The sequence below is a fragment of the Hesperophylax consimilis genome, chromosome 26 (assembly GCF_061612785.1).
Source record: "Hesperophylax consimilis isolate HC1 chromosome 26, BYU_Hcon_1.0, whole genome shotgun sequence".
Taxonomy (NCBI): domain Eukaryota; kingdom Metazoa; phylum Arthropoda; class Insecta; order Trichoptera; family Limnephilidae; genus Hesperophylax; species Hesperophylax consimilis.
In genome coordinates, this window is record NC_142861.1 from 25,591,896 (window position 1) to 25,611,728 (window position 19,833).

General features: G+C 34.4%; 1 protein-coding gene across 1 annotated transcript in view; it reads right to left on the minus strand.

Annotated features, from left to right (window-relative positions):
- Nlg3 (Neuroligin 3) overlaps positions 1-19,833 on the minus strand; it is a 725,436-nt gene that overhangs the window by 176,755 nt on the left and 528,848 nt on the right. Inside the window, exon 3 of the mRNA XM_089647690.1 lies at positions 4,095-4,247. Within this exon, the coding sequence (XP_089503816.1) occupies positions 4,095-4,247 (153 nt within the window). The remainder of the gene's footprint in view (positions 1-4,094; positions 4,248-19,833) is intronic.

Here is a 19,833-nt window from a genome sequence, read left to right on the forward strand (position 1 = left end):
TAGATTATTTAAATTGACTAATTTAATATGATATCTTTACTTATTATTTTTATTTATTATAATTCATTTATAAAACCTTTAAATTTTTAAGGTTTATATGTTTTTTTTTTAAATTTCGGTTCTTGGCTGTCGTTGGCGTCCCAAACAAAATATGTACATTTTACGAATTTGATAAAAAGGAATGTTTTGGAGACAAATGAAATTGTATTAATCTAATTATTTCAGTCCCCGCGATGACAGATTACATGAATAATTTGTATGTCAAAAGTGACTAATTGAAAAGTCTCATAGGCCCGGATTAAGAGTAATAATAACTGACACGCTCATGTGGGATGGGCCGCGTCCTATTCTTGCATTTGTCACTCGCGTTTCGGCGGCTCATTTACTCAAGCAATCTAAATTTTTGTCATAATTACAAACTCTCGTAACACGAACTTTAAAAATGGTACATAACATGATACTATGAGATTTTCTTTTTAATAGTTTTAACCATTAACCTACATTCAGATTGAATATAAAAAATACTTATTTATACGCCCATATGGTTTTTACATTGAGTACACAAACTGGTTACAATTTTTTTATAAAAGTTTTAATAATAAACAATGGTGAATTCAATAACTACTTACATTAAAATAAGATGGAAAAAAAGGTTGTAGCGTCGAAAAGAATCCATTCAATAATTAATAATAAACCGCTCGACCTACTTAGTACCTACTCCTGAGCTACTCAGCCGGAATCGTAAACAAAACAAGCAACCTACTACAAGCACCTACTTGTCTACCGGCGAAAATACGTCACAGGCCGTCTTTCACATTACGAGAACTCGCCAGAAGGTTCGAGTCTACCGCCTAGGCATAATTGACGCGCCGCCGAAACTTCGCGAAAGGCCCAGACCGAGCGAGTGGCCTCGATTTAGTTGCCATTTAACTACCTGCTGTTGCCACCGGCCGAACAGTATAAATAAGCCCGACGCAGCGAGTCAGGCAGTCAGTCATCAATATGCCGTCAGTAGACAAATCTCACGAGTGATAATTCGCGCACCTTTGCGCGAAGGACAATACACCCGGCTTCGCCCGTACCATCATGGACTCCGTCGGGACATCATCTTAGCGCCTCGTCCCAGATCGCCGTCCCTGGCCAGCGCTACTCGGATTACAAGCGCCCTGGTTCCAGCGTCTCTGACCAGCGCTTCTTCCACGCCACCATGACCACCACGAGGACACGCAGCATCCTCACTGGTCTACGCCGCTCTCGCTCAACTGCCTACAAGGTCCGCCGCACCTTCGGCCTTTCCGTCAGCACTGGAGTATTGATTCCCCAGATCGCCAGTGCCTGACAGTCATCGAGTCCGGTCTCAACGCGCCGACGCCAACTACCGCCTAGACCACATCACTGCAGCAACCAGAGTATTCAACATCTGTCCTACATCATCTCCTCGTCACGGCAACTGACTCAATAAACACAGTGACCTTCACCACACGCCTTTTATTTCGTGCCTCTTACTCCTGATCCCCAAAAGGTTATCTGAAGTTATCAAAAATTATATTTTGATTTGAAAAACATGTTTTAAACATCAAATTATTTTCTTTAAAAGTTTCGATAATATAATAACTTTGTAACAAAGCAATACCATCCAATTCCTCTGGCCATTAGACAGAACACAAATTATTTGAAATATAAATCAGAGACCAAGGTCTTAGAACCACAGCCAAGACATCAACGATTTTATTAAAATTTTATATTTATTTAAAATGTAATATAGTGTTGTTATTTTATTGTTTGGTTCTTAACTGCGTTATAAACTGCGCCTATTCTATCACACGGAAAAATTAAAACAAACCAAGAGTAAAACAGACACAACACATCACCAGTAATAAAAAATATATATTTTAAGCTAGCAGCATATTTTACATAGCTAAACATAGTTAAATAGTATAATTTTTATTTTTACTGTCGACAAAAATAAAACAAAACGCAACGTTATTTGTTCTGTCTATTTGATTATTCAATCAATGATGTAAAAATTTTATATAACATACTTATATTGGTTTGCGACTTTGCCCAAGTAATAGACACATTATTTAACTAAATCGTGAAAACGAAATCAATTTGAAGATATTCGTTTAGTTTGAAGGTAGAAACAAAGATGTGACTTTTATGCGACCTGTTAAAAATGAATATTGGTTTATGGTACATCTCCATGATGTTTATTATGTATGGCTATTGCAGTTACGTATTTTTAATATTATTAGAGAATTCACTAAAAGTGGTTTGAGATAATTAGTTAAGTGGTTGTGGCCGAAATACAAACTTGAATATTACATGCTATGCTCTATGATGACGACCTAATCAAATTTGCTGTAAATTAACAATATATTATATAACGATGCCACATCCGGGGACGAAGTTTAAACGATTTCCCGGAAGCGCAAAAGATCACTTTGTAGAAATATGTTTGCTGAAGTCCAGTTTATGGGTGTTCTGTCCGTGTCTTTTTAAAAAATGAAGTATTGAAAATTAAAGTTTATTTTTCTTTTTTATGTAGGTATCTACTCACAATAAGGAACTTGAAGGTGCGTGCATTAAGAATGTAAACAATTTCAGAAGAATTCATGTTTTTTTGAAAATTTTGCAATATATTAAAATTGTTTTTTTTTTGTGTTCACATACCTTACTATTAACCGACAAAACCGGGGTACGTATGACATCACGCGTACCCCGTCAGATTTTGCCAGTTTTTTCGGGCTTCGAAAATTATGATAACTATGAATCGACAAGTGTAAAAAAATACTGGTATTTAGATTAGAAGATAAGTTTAAAAATTGACTGGAATCCCTTGTTTTTTTTTCAGTGCTCATAAACAAAACTATTTTCACTGTTCGTTTTAAAGGAAATTTTATTTATTCAATCTTCAAAATTTTTAAATTCTATATTTTTTTAAATTTGCCAATTAGTAAATACCGCACTGTTTCTTTAACAAGATAGATGTTTAATTTTAATTTTGTTTATTTTTGGTTTCTTCTATATCACAATAATAATAAATATATAACACTGTTTTAGCTAACTTCCCTATTATCGTTCCTAAAATGAGAATATTATTTTATTATTGGCTTAGAGCCAACATGAGTTATAAACTAGAATCTGCTAAATACACGGAGCCAGAAACTCGTAGTGCAAATGGTAAACTGGTCACGGAACTCAAAACACTTTTTTTCTTTTTTTAATTATTCATCAAAGTGTAAAAATAAGGAGCCATATACCCCCTTCGGCGTATTTAAAAATACATTAAACAGTTGATATTTACCCCTTAGAGACCGATTTTTATACAAATTTAACCTAAAAATTCGAACTTTGCACTCGATTTACTCAAAAACGAAGGCTCAAATCAATAAAAGTTATACCAGTCGAGTTTTCGGATACCGTGTAAAATAAACCAATTGTATGTGTTAAAAAGCATCATCAATAGGCAACAATTTTCAATATGGTAAGGATACCGCCGCCCCGGGAACCATTTATTGGATAAGCAACATCTATGCCATAGGTCACCTTAAGTGTTTTGCTACGTTTGGTTACTAAGCAGGGGTGCACACGTTAACCCAGTGAGCTGTGTTCAGATCTTGGCGGCAGATGCGCCTGCCCACCAGCAAGGTGGCGGGCCGGATCGGGATAGGGCGGTTTGGGGAGACCCTTTGACCTCTCAAGCTGGTCTCTTCTCTTGACCCATCGTCTTGCACCACAGCGGGAGGGATGGATTCTTAAGTCCGTCACTCCTGGACACACTGATCCTTAGATTCGTACCCACCCCTTATACCTTTTCTTTTCCAGAACTTCCTCTCCTACCTTTCCTTACAAGACCCGCCATACAGCAACCCCAAAGATGGCATTGACCTCCGAGGGAAATTATTTTCCTCAGGGTCTCCTGTGTGGGTTATGTTAAAAAAAACTTACAATTTCAAAGATATTAACACAAGTAATCGCGTTAATTTTTTTCATTTACAATGGCCCGACACGATACTAAATTTTTGTTTTTAAATCATCGGTATAAAGGTAAAGTAATGTTTATTTTTATTTTTTATGGTTGATAAACTTACCGAGTATCCCCAGTCTATAGTTGACTGTTACGACGACCAGACCCCCGTAGCTGGCGAGCACGGACCCATCGTATGGGTTACCGGAGCTCCACTCGTAGCTCTCGCCGTGGATGAAAACCAGTACTGGAAATCGGGTGTGCGCGTCTCGAGCGCCTGCTGGAATCACACAAACAACTGATTTAGTGGACGGGCTTATTTTAATTCAAGATGCATTGATGAAATTAAAAAAATTCACGTGATGCACTACGTTATTATACATTTGCATCGATACAAAACGACATTACATCTAAATATAACAGAGAAAATTTGAGGTAAATGTAAGTATAAAAAAGGCATGGAGGCAGTTCTACTATTTTCTGACATGTCTCGAAAGATAGTTGCTGAACTGTCCGTACTTTCTTAGTGACGTTGAAAATTTCGATGGTCAATTCAAAGTCGTAGCAGTTGAGTAGCTTTGCAAAAAATCCTTGCATTCGGAGCATAAAAAGTAAATCCGAAGCTCATTAAGCCACTCTAATCTACAAACTCAATTGCAACGATTACCCGGCAATCTATATAGGTAAAACCGAGAAAAAATAACGCACCAGGTGTTTGACAAGTGCGGGATTTTCAGAGTTTGCCAAAAACTTAATAGATACTAACAATACATTTAATAAAAATATGGGAGTCCAAATAATTCATATAAATAAAATAGAAATACACCTGACTAATTTAGAAGCATTCAGAAATATCTAAAACAAAGATAAATAAAAATAATTGCCTACTTAAAAAAAAAAACACTTAGAATTAACCGACAGTCCAATTTTAAAGTTGTTTCTTGTCCTTATCTAACCTCCACCCTTCCTATACCCCTCTACCATCGTATCGTTGATGCTCTCTCCCTCTCGCACATTCTTTCTCTTATCCTTTTAATTACCTTGTAATTTTCCTCTGATTTTCATATGGTTTATATTTCTATTGTCCTGAAGAAGGTTGAGTGCAACCGAAAGCGGTCGACCTATATAGCTCAATAAAATGGTTTAAAATATTTTTTTCGGTTATATAATGACATGCCGCAAAGTGTTTGCTTTCTTCTATAGTTAAATTTGTTGATTGAATGATACAAAAACATAGATTTCATATATGTAATTCATTTGAAACCGGCCTACGAGTACACATTTTTTCTTATACACTTCAGCAATTTTATTTCGCTACTTTTTTTGTACCAAAAGTTTGCGAAGAATCGTAAAACTTTTTACCCTCATCAAAAAAGCAGTTGATAATAGTAGGTATGCTCACTAAAATCAGAAATTGCCTTTCTTATAAGATTTAGCTATCGTAAAATATAATGACAGTTTCGAATTGAAATCATTACCTTAAATAATAAAACATTTTTTCCCTAATTCGAAACCTTTTTTCATTAATTCTAAAAAGCTTCACTCAACAAAAGAAGGTTATCTACTCGGAGAAAATCATAAAATTAGTTAATAAACCCTTTTCTGTTAATGCGATTCCAATAAAAGATTCTTACAATAAAACAAGTAGCCTACCCATACGCGATAAAATTGCTACGCTGGAATTCAAGTTACACAAAACTCCAGACAAACGATTTACCCATTTCAATGTCTAAGTCTAGAAATGAAATTATTGGATGTTTCGATGATGAAAATATTATGAAAACTCTTTAGAAAGGCACACTTGTAAGATATTTTACCACCCCCTCGATAGGTTTAGATAGGTTACCTGTTTATTTTTTATTGGATATCATATCAAGAGGGTGGTGAAAGACCCCTTCATAATTATTTGTCAACTTAATTTAAAAATGATTTGATTATTTTAATCTGCCCTTAAGACAACCTTCAAAAAGAATTGTATGAGAAACCAACTGAAAAAAAAATCTGACGGGTTATTTAAGATAGATCTTAGTTTAGATGAAAAGAGCGTAGGCGTAATACTAGCATGTATTAATATTTTTTTCTATAATTATTTATGATTGCCACTCTAATTTTCCTCAAATATATCTTAATAAAAGAGGGACTGTAATACATTTTTAGAAAATAATTTCTCATATTAAATCAAACCAATTTTAGATTTGGAGAAGCAGTAGACTTAAAATTAGTTAACTTAATATTTGAAAATTAAAATTAAAAATAGTGGAGTATAGACATCTCTGGTCAGTAATTGTATAGATTTTGCTCTGCAGGTAAGTGACGATGAAATTCAGTCATCTGTGCATTAAGCAGCTGGATTCATCTGAATTATGTTGTTTGACAAAAGAGGGCACCACTATTCCTGTTTGGTCGATTTACGACTAAAAGATTTAAATATTTTTGTCACAAGAAAAGTGACAGTTTTTTAATTACAATGTGTTAATTCAAATTTTATTCTGAATTCTACTCTCTTGAGAGCTTGTCGTGATAGATCGTTATTTCACAAATGAGTTGTTTGGTATCAAAACTGGTCAGATCCAAAATTTAAAAAAAATAAACTAAGTATTGAACTGTGTTCATTATTAACAAAAGAACAGTTCTTATTTTTCAAAAGCAGTCATATCCGCATATTTTGTAAGAGAAACCGGTTTAAAAAGCGGCTGTGGTATGAAAAATAGTCAAATCCAGCACTTGTTTTGGTGTTTCCTGAAAATTCACCTAAAGTGGAGTTGACCAGTTTTGATACCAATGGTCACAAATGCAAGTTTATTGTGCTGATTGCCGTCCGCTGCCGAATTTGGAGATTAACCTTGAGAAAAACGAATTGCTGCCAATCTCAATGCGAGTGATATATTAGGTGAGTTTTCTGTTTTATGCATTTGGTGGCTGGATGATAATTTGTTACGCGGCCTGCAGAGTGAATTTTGTAATACACCTTATTTTTTATAGGGAATTAATTATTTCCTGATGGTCTGTGTGGCTTACAATCCAGACCATCACCAAGATTCAAACAAAAATGTAATTTCTTCCAGAAATTATACAATAAGTATTTTCAAGGTCAATTTTTAAGGTTGCATTTCCGGTCGATTTTTTATAAATTTCGCGTAATTGATTTGTAAGCTGAATTTATGACCATTTTTCAAAATTCAAAAATAGAAGCCATTTAAAAAAATGTAACAAGCAGTAATTGTTGAATGAAACACTAGTATATATTGAATTATTTCGCGGATAAGAGATAAACCGCCATAGCTCAGTGGTCAGAGCTGTCGACCGGAAATCGAAAGGACACGGGTTCAAGTCCCGTTGGCGTCATGTATCTTTTATCAGGAGATTTTTCAATGTGGATGAGTGTTTCAGGCTAATAATTATTGCTTATAAAATAATTGTTACCCTTTGTGCTATGCATAAAAAATCTTGTCTTAAACATTAGTTTACCAAAAAAAAAATAATGCATAAAATGTTGTTTAACACATTTTACTAGAAAAAGAGGTTTCATCTACAGTATAAATGTGTAGTTAGTAGTAGTTTAGGCGATAACACAACACGTTACAGGAATGGATTTTGTGAAAATTCAAGCCGTTAAAAACTTGACATAACAGCTTGATTGTCACAACTTACTACTGTTCACCACTCGTCTATTTTTATGGGTTTTACGTTTTATCAAACACATGGTTAAAATAAATTTATGCGCCCCTCTGTTCAGTGTAAAAGAATTTTAAGAAAAAGATTAATATGTGGAGACCATTGCTCTGATTTAAACATAATGATACTTGACATGGCTTTAGCTGTGTTTTGTAATCCAATCAGATAAGCCAGGAAGTCCTATTTTCTTACCCCTAACTACTATCTTTTGCCTCTCAACATATCCTGAAAATGATAATATCCCCTGGATTTGGGCACTTGGTTTAGTTTTAAATTTCTTCCTTCAAAATATAACTCGTTTTTTAATTCATTAACTTGGCTATGGAATAATTTGCCAGAGTTTTTGTTTCCTCAATCTTACAACATGGATTTTTTTAAACTCGGGTTTACTTCACTCTTTCCTCAAAAATCAAATACACAGCATTCCCGAATTTATTTTATTTTATTTATTTCCCTTATTAACAGTTATTAAACATTCATATTTTCCAATAGAAATTGAATTGATAATATCATTGACCAATAAAATAAAATTATAAATTAAGACCAAATTAAAAAAAGAAAAATACATAACAAAAGTATAATAAGCAGTTTTGATAAAGAGTGAGTGTTTTTTTAATATTTCAGTTTTACGATTGTTGGTATCAATAATGAAAATGAAGGAAATTGATGTTATTCATTAAAACTACTGTTATTCAAATATGACATAGGCTCTTAGAAAAAGATTTCTCTTCCTGCTGAGTTAACCTTTTTAATGACGTATGGCTGTGCACTGTGCACGGCTGGCCGTGTTTTTTTAGCAAAAAATTAATAAACTGTGATATTAAAGTATTTCTCGATCATTTAAATAGATGTATCTATGTTCAAACTGTTAAATGCATGATATAACCAAGCCACAGCGGCATAAAGAAGGGCGAGTGAACGCGCTAATCTTGTATGGCCGGTCTGCCGTACACGGCAACAAAGAGCGCAGCTGTGGCAGTGAAACGGTTAATATTAGAAATATTTAAATATGTTTTTCGTAGCCTGTACATCGTTTTACTACCATTTTGATTGCATTCGTGGTTGAGTGGTTATGATCCTTGGCTACGAATCTGGAGGTCACGGGCACAAATCGTGGCGTGCGCAAATAAATTTAATTTGATTTATTTATGTTATTTCCATTAATTCCATTTAAAATGGAGTGGCAGATGAAAGCCCTGATGAAAGGAAATCAAAACCCCGATTAAAATGACTTACGCCATGTTTTGTGACCAGATTTTAATAGCCAGGTACTTCTCCGACTTAATCTTCCCCATATCCTTACTATTCCCACTCCTTTTAACCTCACAATGTACCCCAATTGGGGATGCCATAGTTTCATTGCCTCCAGGTGCTCTTGGGTGGTATTCACATATAAAAAAATTACACCCTGTTAACGCCACCCCATGCGAGATGGCTGAGGCTTTCTGGAAAATTACGTATTACGCACGTGAAAAGGTAACACGCTTCGCTTTTGTCAAAAATCATTTAGTACCGAGGTAGAGCTAGTCACACCGAAATGAAAAAAAGGATAATCCGAAAGTAATTGAACATAATATCAGAGAATGGCTTTAAACACATACAAAAGAAACCCCTGAAAAATTCAAAGGCTTTCGTTTTCAATTTTTAATTTCTCGTTATGTGATTCACAATCATCTTCCAAAGCTTAAATTTGGGTAAAAATGAGCCGTGAAATATGAATTTTAATGGGAAATTCAGGATCTTAGTTTAATGTGAATTTTAGATACTTTTTTGTGGTATTATTTCATGAACTTTTTCATTGGGACCGTCCAGTGGTAATTTCTTAATTATTATGATTTAAGTGTTAATCAAAAACAGATTGTTTCTCTCGGAGACGTTAAATACACTTTTGGAAAGATACCATGAGTTTTCTTTAAAAGTTAGTTAATTATTTCCTGATGAGAGACAACTGTAGTACAAATGATTATTATTCTTATTACAGAAACAAATAAGGTATAAACACTTAGTAAGTAGTGTAAGTTTTGTGACTTTGCAGGGTTGAACGGGTTCATGGGGTGAGGTTTGCCTAGGTCGTGGCGGCGAACGCGTTTGAACTGCTGCGTGGTGGGGCGGATCAAGAGATACTGGTTGAGCGATACCCTTTGACTACTCCAGCCGGACTCTCTCCGGAGGGATGGATTCATAGAAACGTCACTCCTGGACACATTGACACTCTGATTCATACCAACCCCTCATACCGTTTTCCTCCCCAGAACTTCCTCACCTTCATTTCTACTCGTATAAAAAGACCCTCCACACAGCATCCCCAAATATGACATAGACCATAAAGATTTTTTTCCCCAGGGTCTCTTTTTTGGAGCTAATTTAAAAAAAAACTCAAAGAAAAAACAAATTATTTTTTTCGGGCACACGGTCACGCCCACAACACAATATATATTTTTAATTTAAGCATTAATTAAATACATTTTTTATCTACTAACAGTCCAAAATCTCCAATTTAAACATAACTAACATTTTGGAAGATTAGATTAGATAATATTATAGAAATTTGACTATATTTCTCTTTTTCTCTTGTCATGCTTTGCTGTACTAGAACATGGTACAATTATGCCATGTGGTATCGTAACGTCGACTACAGTCAACGTTTTTACTCACGTAGGCACATAGCATTTCAAGAAGAAGCTATCCATAAATGTATTTCTTATATTAGCTTAGATCAAATGGCACTTAACTGCGCTTTATAAATGCCATGTTATTATTATTAGTATAAGATATTTTCAGAAGTCATTACAATATTGTGTAAAGCGAAACCAATATAGAATTGTCCAAAAGAAAAAGATTTAAAACTGCATTCATTCTAACATCAGTGTATGCCTGCACAGCGTCGGAATATCGCAACATAATACATTCTTATTTGGTTCCTGCGCTATTTTGCGTCAGTGAATTTCCCGGATACGGAAATAGCTAAACAAGGATGAAAATAGATTGCTTGCAGTGGAAAAGATTTACGGGGAAGTGAGTGAGGAAAGGTTATTTATTCTGCAGCATATGCCCCGGGGAGTATGTACGCGCAGAGGTAGTGAAGCATAACTGATAAGATTGTGAAAGACGCACGTAGGTGATTCAATCAGCAGGATGCAGTCGAGAATACGCGGATTAGGGGCTTAGTCGAGCATGGTACAAGAGTTAAAAGCCTTAGCAGTCACACAGCACCACAAAAACAATGTTTTATATCGAAGTTTTAAAGAATAAATCGCCAAAACTCCTTATTGCAGTACTGTATTCGATGAAGATATGCAAATACATGTACGGGCACACTGATATTTTGTTGACGGACGTTGGTGACGCTAGATTTCAATTTTCTGTGACTTTGCGAGGTTGTTACGACTCACGTGCTTGAGACTTGGAACATGGCGTTACTTTTGCCAAACATTTTATAACAATCCATGAGCTTTAGTTTTTAGATCAATGCTAGAAAAAAACATTCAACAAAGAAACGCAGAATTTTAAAATGACAGCTACCACTGTTTGGTTGTTAGTGAGATATGAAAGCATTCTAGTTTTTGGCATAACGAGAATTTAATAATTATTTATGACAACAGAAGTGATGTGTTCAAACCGTGCGCGACAAGTAGGTGTTTGCGACGTGAGTATACAACATGAGTATCCGATCACTGTGGAAAAAGGGCATAATTGAATACATGCATTATTTCTGATAATTTATTATTATTTACTACTGATACGTATTTTTAATTACCACAATTTAATCACATTAGACCATTTGTTCCAATGGCAGCTGACTTCATTAGCTTATTAAATTTTGTATTAAAATAATTGTCAACATTAGAAATGTCTAGTTTTATGTCGTTGTGCACATCTTCTGGCTTATTTAAATAAGTATCGTTTTAAACATTAAACGGTGCATTTTCTTAAAGATACGACGTTAACATTATATTGTAGTTCTTGTAAAGTTGAACGACAGACTAGCCCCAGATTATGTTAGTAAATTAATTGAATTTGTTATGAAAAGTATATCCGTAAATAATATTAAAACATAAATAACGTTACACAGACATAATTTTGTATCAGCCGGGTCACTTTTAAATAACACTTAAGCCTTTCCCACCTGGTTCCACCTTTATAAATGGAAGAATGTTCCAGAAAAATAACCCCAAAACAGCAAAAGCTGGTTAAATATATAAAAAATAGAGTAAATAACTCTGAAACAGCATAAAAGAGTTATTATCACAACATGATGATAAAACTCGAGACCGGCGAAGAAAATAAACTGCGTCAGAACACTGAATCCAGAATTATTAATAAATAATTCAACGGAGAATAAGAGGAGCGTCATTTTTACCTGTGAAAAGTCGGGTTCTGGTCAACAAACAACACTTCCTCTCTCGCAGGCCAGAAACACTTGGAAGCATTAACAATGGATGACGTCATAAATCCCAACCCTTAGCACACCTACTACTTTATTTTACACGTGTACACTGTAGAGTGTGTTCTTTACCTACAGTGTATTCCTAAATTCACGCTCGCTTTTCAACCGTTGTTTTTTGCCGTTTACAAATAATGTACCTTAGTTAATGACAGATAGATGGCGATCAACAATGAATGTGATGACGCCCGAGACCTTGAGAAAAAATGACTCTCCGAAAAGTGTTAGATATTTTATTCTAAAGCCGTCAGAGAAGCTGCATAGGTACATAAAATGAAAATAATTTTCCTGGTAAATATTTAGCGCAAGCGTTTCTAAACTTAATTTTCAAAGAGTTTCTTTGTATATAAGGGTTAAAATTGTTTATAAAAAAACAATTGTTGCGTGGAAGACACCGGTGTCCCATCCGCAATCGACAGATTAAGAATAAAAGTATGAAAGAAACACAAAACTTACAAATAAAAGTGAAAAAATCCACTGCTTTCACCAAAACAGTTAATTTATAATACACCAAATATTTCTATTGACTTTTTGCACGATTCAACTTGGCTTCTGAGTTTATTGAAAATACGAATTTCGGATGTTTATCTATAACTGACTCTTCAACAAATCAATTGAACGTTGAAAATGGCACTAATATTTTACTTTCGTCTAATAACATGGGTAAGCCACCCAGTGAGGCCAACATTACTGGATAACTCTGAAATTTAAAAAATATTGTACCGAAAAAAAAGGTTACTTAAATGTACTGTTAAAAAAATATAAATTAACTAACCACAAACAAAAATAGAACTGCTGGTTCAGTTCTTGACGGCCTCTGTGAACGAGGAGTAAGGTTCTCGACTTACTAGCGGAAGGTCGCGGGTTCAAAACCTGGCGTGTGCAAGTCAATGTTTTTTAATAAATTTGTATTATTTTAAAATTTACTTGTATAAATTAATATAAAGTATATTTTCAGCACGTTCTAGAGTGGAAATGACTCTCTGGTGGATACCCCCTGATGTAAGATGACCATTCTTAGTTGAAAGGTTACTTTAAATGGCCGTGTTTGGTGCCCAGATCTGATTAGACAAGTATTTCCCCACGTTTCTCCTCACCATCACCTTCTCCTCTCCAATACCTACAGCCTCATAATATACCTCAATTGGGGATGTTATAGTCTCTCTGGCTTCAGACGGTTGGGAGCAGTTGGGATTCTTGAAAAAATTAATTTACAATAAATTAAATTTTCAGTTTAGTGTAAAGTGGTAAATAAAATTTATCTAAAAGGTAAAACCATTGGTAAGCAATTTGAAAAATCTTTAGCTGTTTCAATTAAAGATTTTAAGATTGGTTAATTTGTCCGTTTGCCGTTTTTAAATCTAAACAGATAAACAGCTTTTTTTATTTTTCTTAATATCTATTTCATATTTTGGGATTTTTATTTCATATTTTGGGATATCTATTTCATATTTTGGGATATCTATTTTATATTTTGTGATATCTATTTTTAAAAATCTATAATCTGACAGATCTGCTTATGACTGAAATGATTCTATATTATGTAGATCCGAGTGGTTAATTTTAAAATTGGATAATTAAATGAAATGATTCTATATTATTTAGATCCGAGTGGTTAATAAATTAATAGATTTTGTTAGATATTATGTATATTTTATTTTATTTACTAATTCAATTTCTAGAGGGCTTTTACATGTTGTTGGTAAATTTTTATGACAGAAAATTTTGAAAAATGAGAAAGAAATAATAAAAATAAAATTATAAGATATGAAAAATAAACAAAAGCTTTGTCTTCGTGTAAAACCATTTGTTATAAGGCAAAGTTTTAACTCCTGCAATATTTTTTTCCAAAATATTATTTGACAAAAGTATTATTCCTAAGTAAGTATTATTCATTGCCTTTAATACGTTTATATAATCATTTTTGATTTATTTATGTTGGAAACAACAACATCATTAAGAATTCCACTTTTGAGCAGATTTAAGATCTGTAAGTTTTGTTTCTTAGAAAATAAGTGTCTGTTGGTTTAACAAGTCATTAATATACATTTAGCAATATTAAAACACTATTTTCTTTTTGATTTACAATAATACGCCTTTCAATTTAATTAATTTTGTAATAATATATTTTAAGACATATTTTAAATCAGTTTTCATTGGTAGATAGGTTCCAAGAAATGTTATAAAAATAAAACAAAACTTTCAGAAATAAGTTGAAATGTTTTTTTTAACATTAACCCGACACAGAAAGCCACGAGGAAAATAATTTCCCTCGGGGACTATGTCATCTTTTTTTAAAAATAAGAGCAAGACAAACATTGCCGTGTTACGAATAACCTCAAAATATTTGAAAATCTCCTACTACCACCATAGTAAGCAGAAAATGTTGATATGTTGAGGAATTGAACACATTACGCCTGGGTGGGACCCAAACGCGATGTCAACTCAGCCACCGACCGGTCAATCTTTGAAGATGCCCTGTCTTTTCAAGGAAAGGAAAAAGATAAAGTTCTGGGAATAAAAAAAGAAATGAGGGGTGAGCAGACATCTAGGGGTCGAGAGAGACCAGCAGGAGAGGTCAAAGATCCTCCCCAAACAGGCCTCTACTGATCAGGTCCACCACGCAGCAGGTAGGCAGGCGTAACCATCGCCAAAACCTGGATACATCTCACCCAACAAACTCAGTCACCCCTGCTAAGTAGCCAAACGTAGCAAAAAACTTGGGGTGACCTTTGGCAGAGGTGATGGTTATCCAACAAATCGTTCCTGGGGGGCGGCGGTACCTTCCAAATTGAACTTGTGCTTGTAACCTTTATAAAATGAAGAAAAGTATGCAAAGGGACTATATAAATATAACCCCAAAAACACAAAAGTTAAAGCCTAATCTGTTAAAAAAAAATAACATTTTGCCTAGTAAGAGATTCGACATTATGTATAAAAATCATATTTTCTCATAACCCAGTTAGGTATGATGAAAATCATTACTTGAATAAAGCTTCCTTTTGCTTGATCTAACGTTTTGCATGGTGTTTTAGTATCCAACATAGAGGAGGCGGGTGTAAGTACCACAGCCCTGTGAACCACTTATTGGATAACCAATGACTCTCCCACCGGTCATCCCGAATGGTTCGCTATATTTGGTGATTTAGCAGGGGTGCCCGGGTTTATCGGGTGAGGTGTGTTTAGGTCGCGTTTGCTCACCAGCTGATATATTCATTCGTCCGTCCTATCCTAAGCTAATCTAAACCTAACCCACCCCTCATACTTTTTTCCTTCCCAAAACTTCCTTTCCCTAATTTTCCTAAACATGCCCTTTATACAGCATCAAAGATAACATAGGCCATAAAGGAAATTATTTTCTTCAGGCCTTTCTGTGTGGGGTAAATTTAAAAAGAAAAAATGATATTTTACAATTGGCGGTGATTAATTTATTTAATTAATTATGAAATTAATTTAAGCAAAAACGAACCAATTCGATTCTCATGATGAATACTAAAACACTGCATAATGCGACTATTTTCAGACGATGCTCTGATTTATATAGCAGAAGATAAACATGAGAAAACGATCAGTAAGATTACAAAGATTTGGATACCTACCATGTGAAAATTGATCAAACTAAATAATTAAAACTATATATGTATAAGACAAAATATCATTGAAGAACAAGATAATGTAAAAAACGTAAAATACAAAACATGTAACAGAACAAGACACGAAAATAAAAATAGGTAACAATTTACCTACAACTACCGTTTTTAATACGCATTTAAAAAAAAACAATAATTTGATTCAACTTAACGACAATAAACAACAACTTTTTTTACGATTTTGAAAAAAATTGATACCTATTCAATATTATTTACTAGAAAATTTTCCAACCGAGGCGCCATTTTGACAGAACACCGATATGAAGTTTGCATGAGTTCGCACATAATTTGCGTTTGTTTGTAGGCAGTGTAGAAAACATGAAACACATAATCGGCATAATAGGCAATTATTCGGGATCCTTGGCCACGCATCTGTTAATTATTAGGCGACCAAATTTGGTTCCAAACATAATATGAATTTGGTTTCCTAATATTTAAAGGGTTACAACGATTTTTTTTAAATAAAACGTTTTGGTTTTAGGTTACGTTAGGTTAGGTTATTAAATTTAACTAGGAATCGAACGCAGGATCTCTGTTTTACAATGTCGTTATCCACTAGACCATTGAGGCCGAAATATCATATTTATCTAAAATTTCAAATTCAGAATTGACAATATTTGCAACTAATTTTTCCCATTTTAAGAATTAGGTTTTTTCATACTCTACTCACAATAATGCAAAAATATTCTGATTATTTAAGATAATTGCGTGATTTTTTTACTTGTTAGCGTGAAACAAAAAGTACTAGTTTTGAAAACAACTTACCTGGCGTACTGTGACAACAACCCTCAAATTCAGAGCACCGCTACGGCCATTATTATAATTTTTTATTGTGTGACAATTCAATATGACTTGTTCTATTCACCATTCAAAAGGGAACCATTTTTTTGTTTTGTATATCAATAAAAATAACGTTGAATTTTACCTAGCCAGCAGCAAAAAAATAAAACACACCTACTCTGGTTTTGTCCAATGTTGTATTGAATTCCAATGTTACCCGAAATGAAAATTTAAAAAAAATGTTTTGACTGAGAATTGAACCTTCCACCCCATAGCAAGACTAAAATAAGTGAACCGCGCTATCACATAAGCAAAATCCTAATTAAATGGTACCGAGATTTATTTAGTAAATTGACTGTTATGTATTTTTATAATGTCATCCAATTTCAGAGAAATGCTTGTGTGTGCGCGCTTGTTTATAAATCAACAGAACACTTGATGCCGCGAGCTAACTCAGAGAAATGCTAGTGTGTGTGCCCTTGTTTATCAATCAACAGCATACTTGATGCCGTGAGCTAACTCAGAGAAATGCTAGTGTGTGCGCGCTTGTTTATAAATCAACAGAAAACTTGATGCCGTGAGCTTCAGAGAAATGCTAGTGTGCGCGCTTGTAGATAAATCAACAGCACATGATGCCATGAGCTAAAGTCATTATTAAATAAATAATTCAGTTTGACTACGTATAAGTTGTTTTTTTTCCATTATTTCTGGCTTTCACCCTTCAAGGGTGTTGTTGGCCATCATTTAAAATTATTGAGAAATGAAAGGTGAATTTAAATATTAATTTTATTTATATAGGCAAATTTCAAAATTATAATGAAAATTGGAGTCGAGTTCAGACTTAGAAGAGATGAGATGTTGAATGGAGGGGAGGCAATTTTGGATAAGGCTTGATAGAAGAGAGGATATTTGTTTAGAGAGGGACAACCAAAAAATATGTGATCTAAAGTTCCCACTTCTAGACCACAGCATGTACAATCTGGAGAGTCAACGACGTGAATTTTAAAAAGATGGGAAGGAACGGAACAATGTCCGATCCTCATTCGAATGAGAGAAGAAATTTATTTTTTGGAAAAATGAGGGAATTGCGAAAACCACGGTTTTGATGGAATAGTCCTTTGTATCGAGGCATAGCAGGCTCCCTTGGATTGACTAGCAATGTGCCAATACTCCGACCAAACATTGCGGGATCTATCTTTGATGATGGAAAAAATGTCAGATAGGGGAATGTGGTTTACGAGGGTAACAACAGAGTTGGACGCTCCTTGTTTTTCCAAGGTATCCGCAATATCATTACCCATGATGATACCAACATGTTCAGGAATCCAAATCAGAGTTACAGTTTTACCAGAGCTTTGAATGGAGGCTATCATCTCTCGAATAAGGCATACAAAGTGATCATCAGGATGAAGAAGAGGACTGGATTTAAGTTTTTGGAGGGAACTGAGAGAGTCAGAGAGAACGAGGGTAGGTTCAAAATTACTTTTGATTATATATTTGAGAGATTCTATTATTGCAATGTACTCGGCTGAAAATATTGAAAATTGATTTGAAATTGAATGAAATATTCTGTCATTAGAATTATTGTGGTAAACGTTAATACCTATACCACAGTTAGGAGAGTCGGGAGATTTGGATCCATCAGTAAATAAAAGAGAAAAGTTGGGCCATTTAGATGAAATAATGTCATTGAAAATATTATTAACAGTTCGGGCCGGGAGATTGGAATGATTTTTAAGGATTCCGATCCCTTTTATTATTGTTGGGGATAGGGTGACCTGACTATATTTTAATTTGTATAAGGGAACTAGATCATTTTGGATGTTGTGAAGCTCTGAGAGAGACTTAAAATTTTTACAGATGTCAGGAAGAGGTTTAGTTGAAGCTCTGATTGTAGATGAATGGGTTGAGTCAATGAAAAACGAGACGCTGGGGATAACCTGATGACATTTAGAATTTAAACATTTAAGAACAAATTAGTCAGCAAATAGTTGACGCCTTAAATAAAGAGGAGGATCAGAACATTCTACTTGAAGGGAATTGATGGGTGACGATTGCATCGCTCCAGTTATAATTCACAAAGATTTAGATTGAATTTTGTCTAATTTATCAAGTACATTTTTTGAGGCAGTACTAAAAAGTGGGCAGGCATAGTCGAGATGGCTTCGAATAAGTGCGTTGTAAAGCAACTTAATGCAAGTAGGGTGAGCTCCCCACCAAACGCCAGATAATGATCTGATGATATTTAATTTTTTTTCGCATTTAGTAACTTAATTATTAATATGGGAAGACCATTTAAGTTTCCTATCCAATGTTACTGCCAAAAATGGTATAAATTGTTATAATAGATTATTATCTATAGATGGTGGTAGGATAGAACTTTGATTTTTCACAAATAAACGGTTTTAATAAAATCATACAAATAAATTATAATGGGAATACCAAACAATAAATAAATAAAAATAAACAATAGTTTGAACTTTTAGGAGCCAGTGGGACTATGGTATTCTCGTATGGGGTACGTTGTAAGAGGAAGGTGGGGAAGCACCTGGCTATATACAGAGCTGTCATTAAACACGGCAAAAGCAAATTTGGTAAAGTGACGATTCTTAGTGGAGTTCTTTCACAACGGCGAGTCTAAAAATATATGCTTCTCTGTTAAAACCAGTAAACCAAGCGGAAAAACGATTCGTTCATTCTATAATTTTCTCAAATAATAAGGTTTATTTGTGAGTCTTCCATCACACGACGTTTCTCTCACCGATGGCGTCTTGTTTGCTTATTCTTGTTCAAATATTGTGTATTTTATCTATTGCGTAATCTGTCATATTCTTTGCACCTCCAATTTCCAGGCCCGTTGAAGACACCTGTGTCCTCGACAAATAGCCCTTTGCCGGAGGGTGCTTGAACCCACCACACTCACGCACTACCTCACCACCCTCCTGCCTCACAGGGGGTAGCGTTGGATATGAAATATTTTTGCAAGGATTTTATTTACCTAGAATAATTGGCATTCAAACAAACATTCTATAATTCTTATAGTAATAATTATATTTGGCTAATTTATATAGCGCCGTTTTTGTGAAAAATAATCTTAAGGGAACTTGAAAATCCTCGCTATTAGTACCTACTTTTACGTAGATGTTGTTTTGGAGGTTGCTGAGAACGGAACCCCTGCTTCTCTTCGTGGACAAATCGCAGATTTGTCTAACTAACTGTCGTGCCGTTTCCTCGCAATGGTAGGCATAGAGGATGTACCACCAAAGAACTCGGTTTTGGCACACACTCCTTGACTTATTCGCATTCATACATCG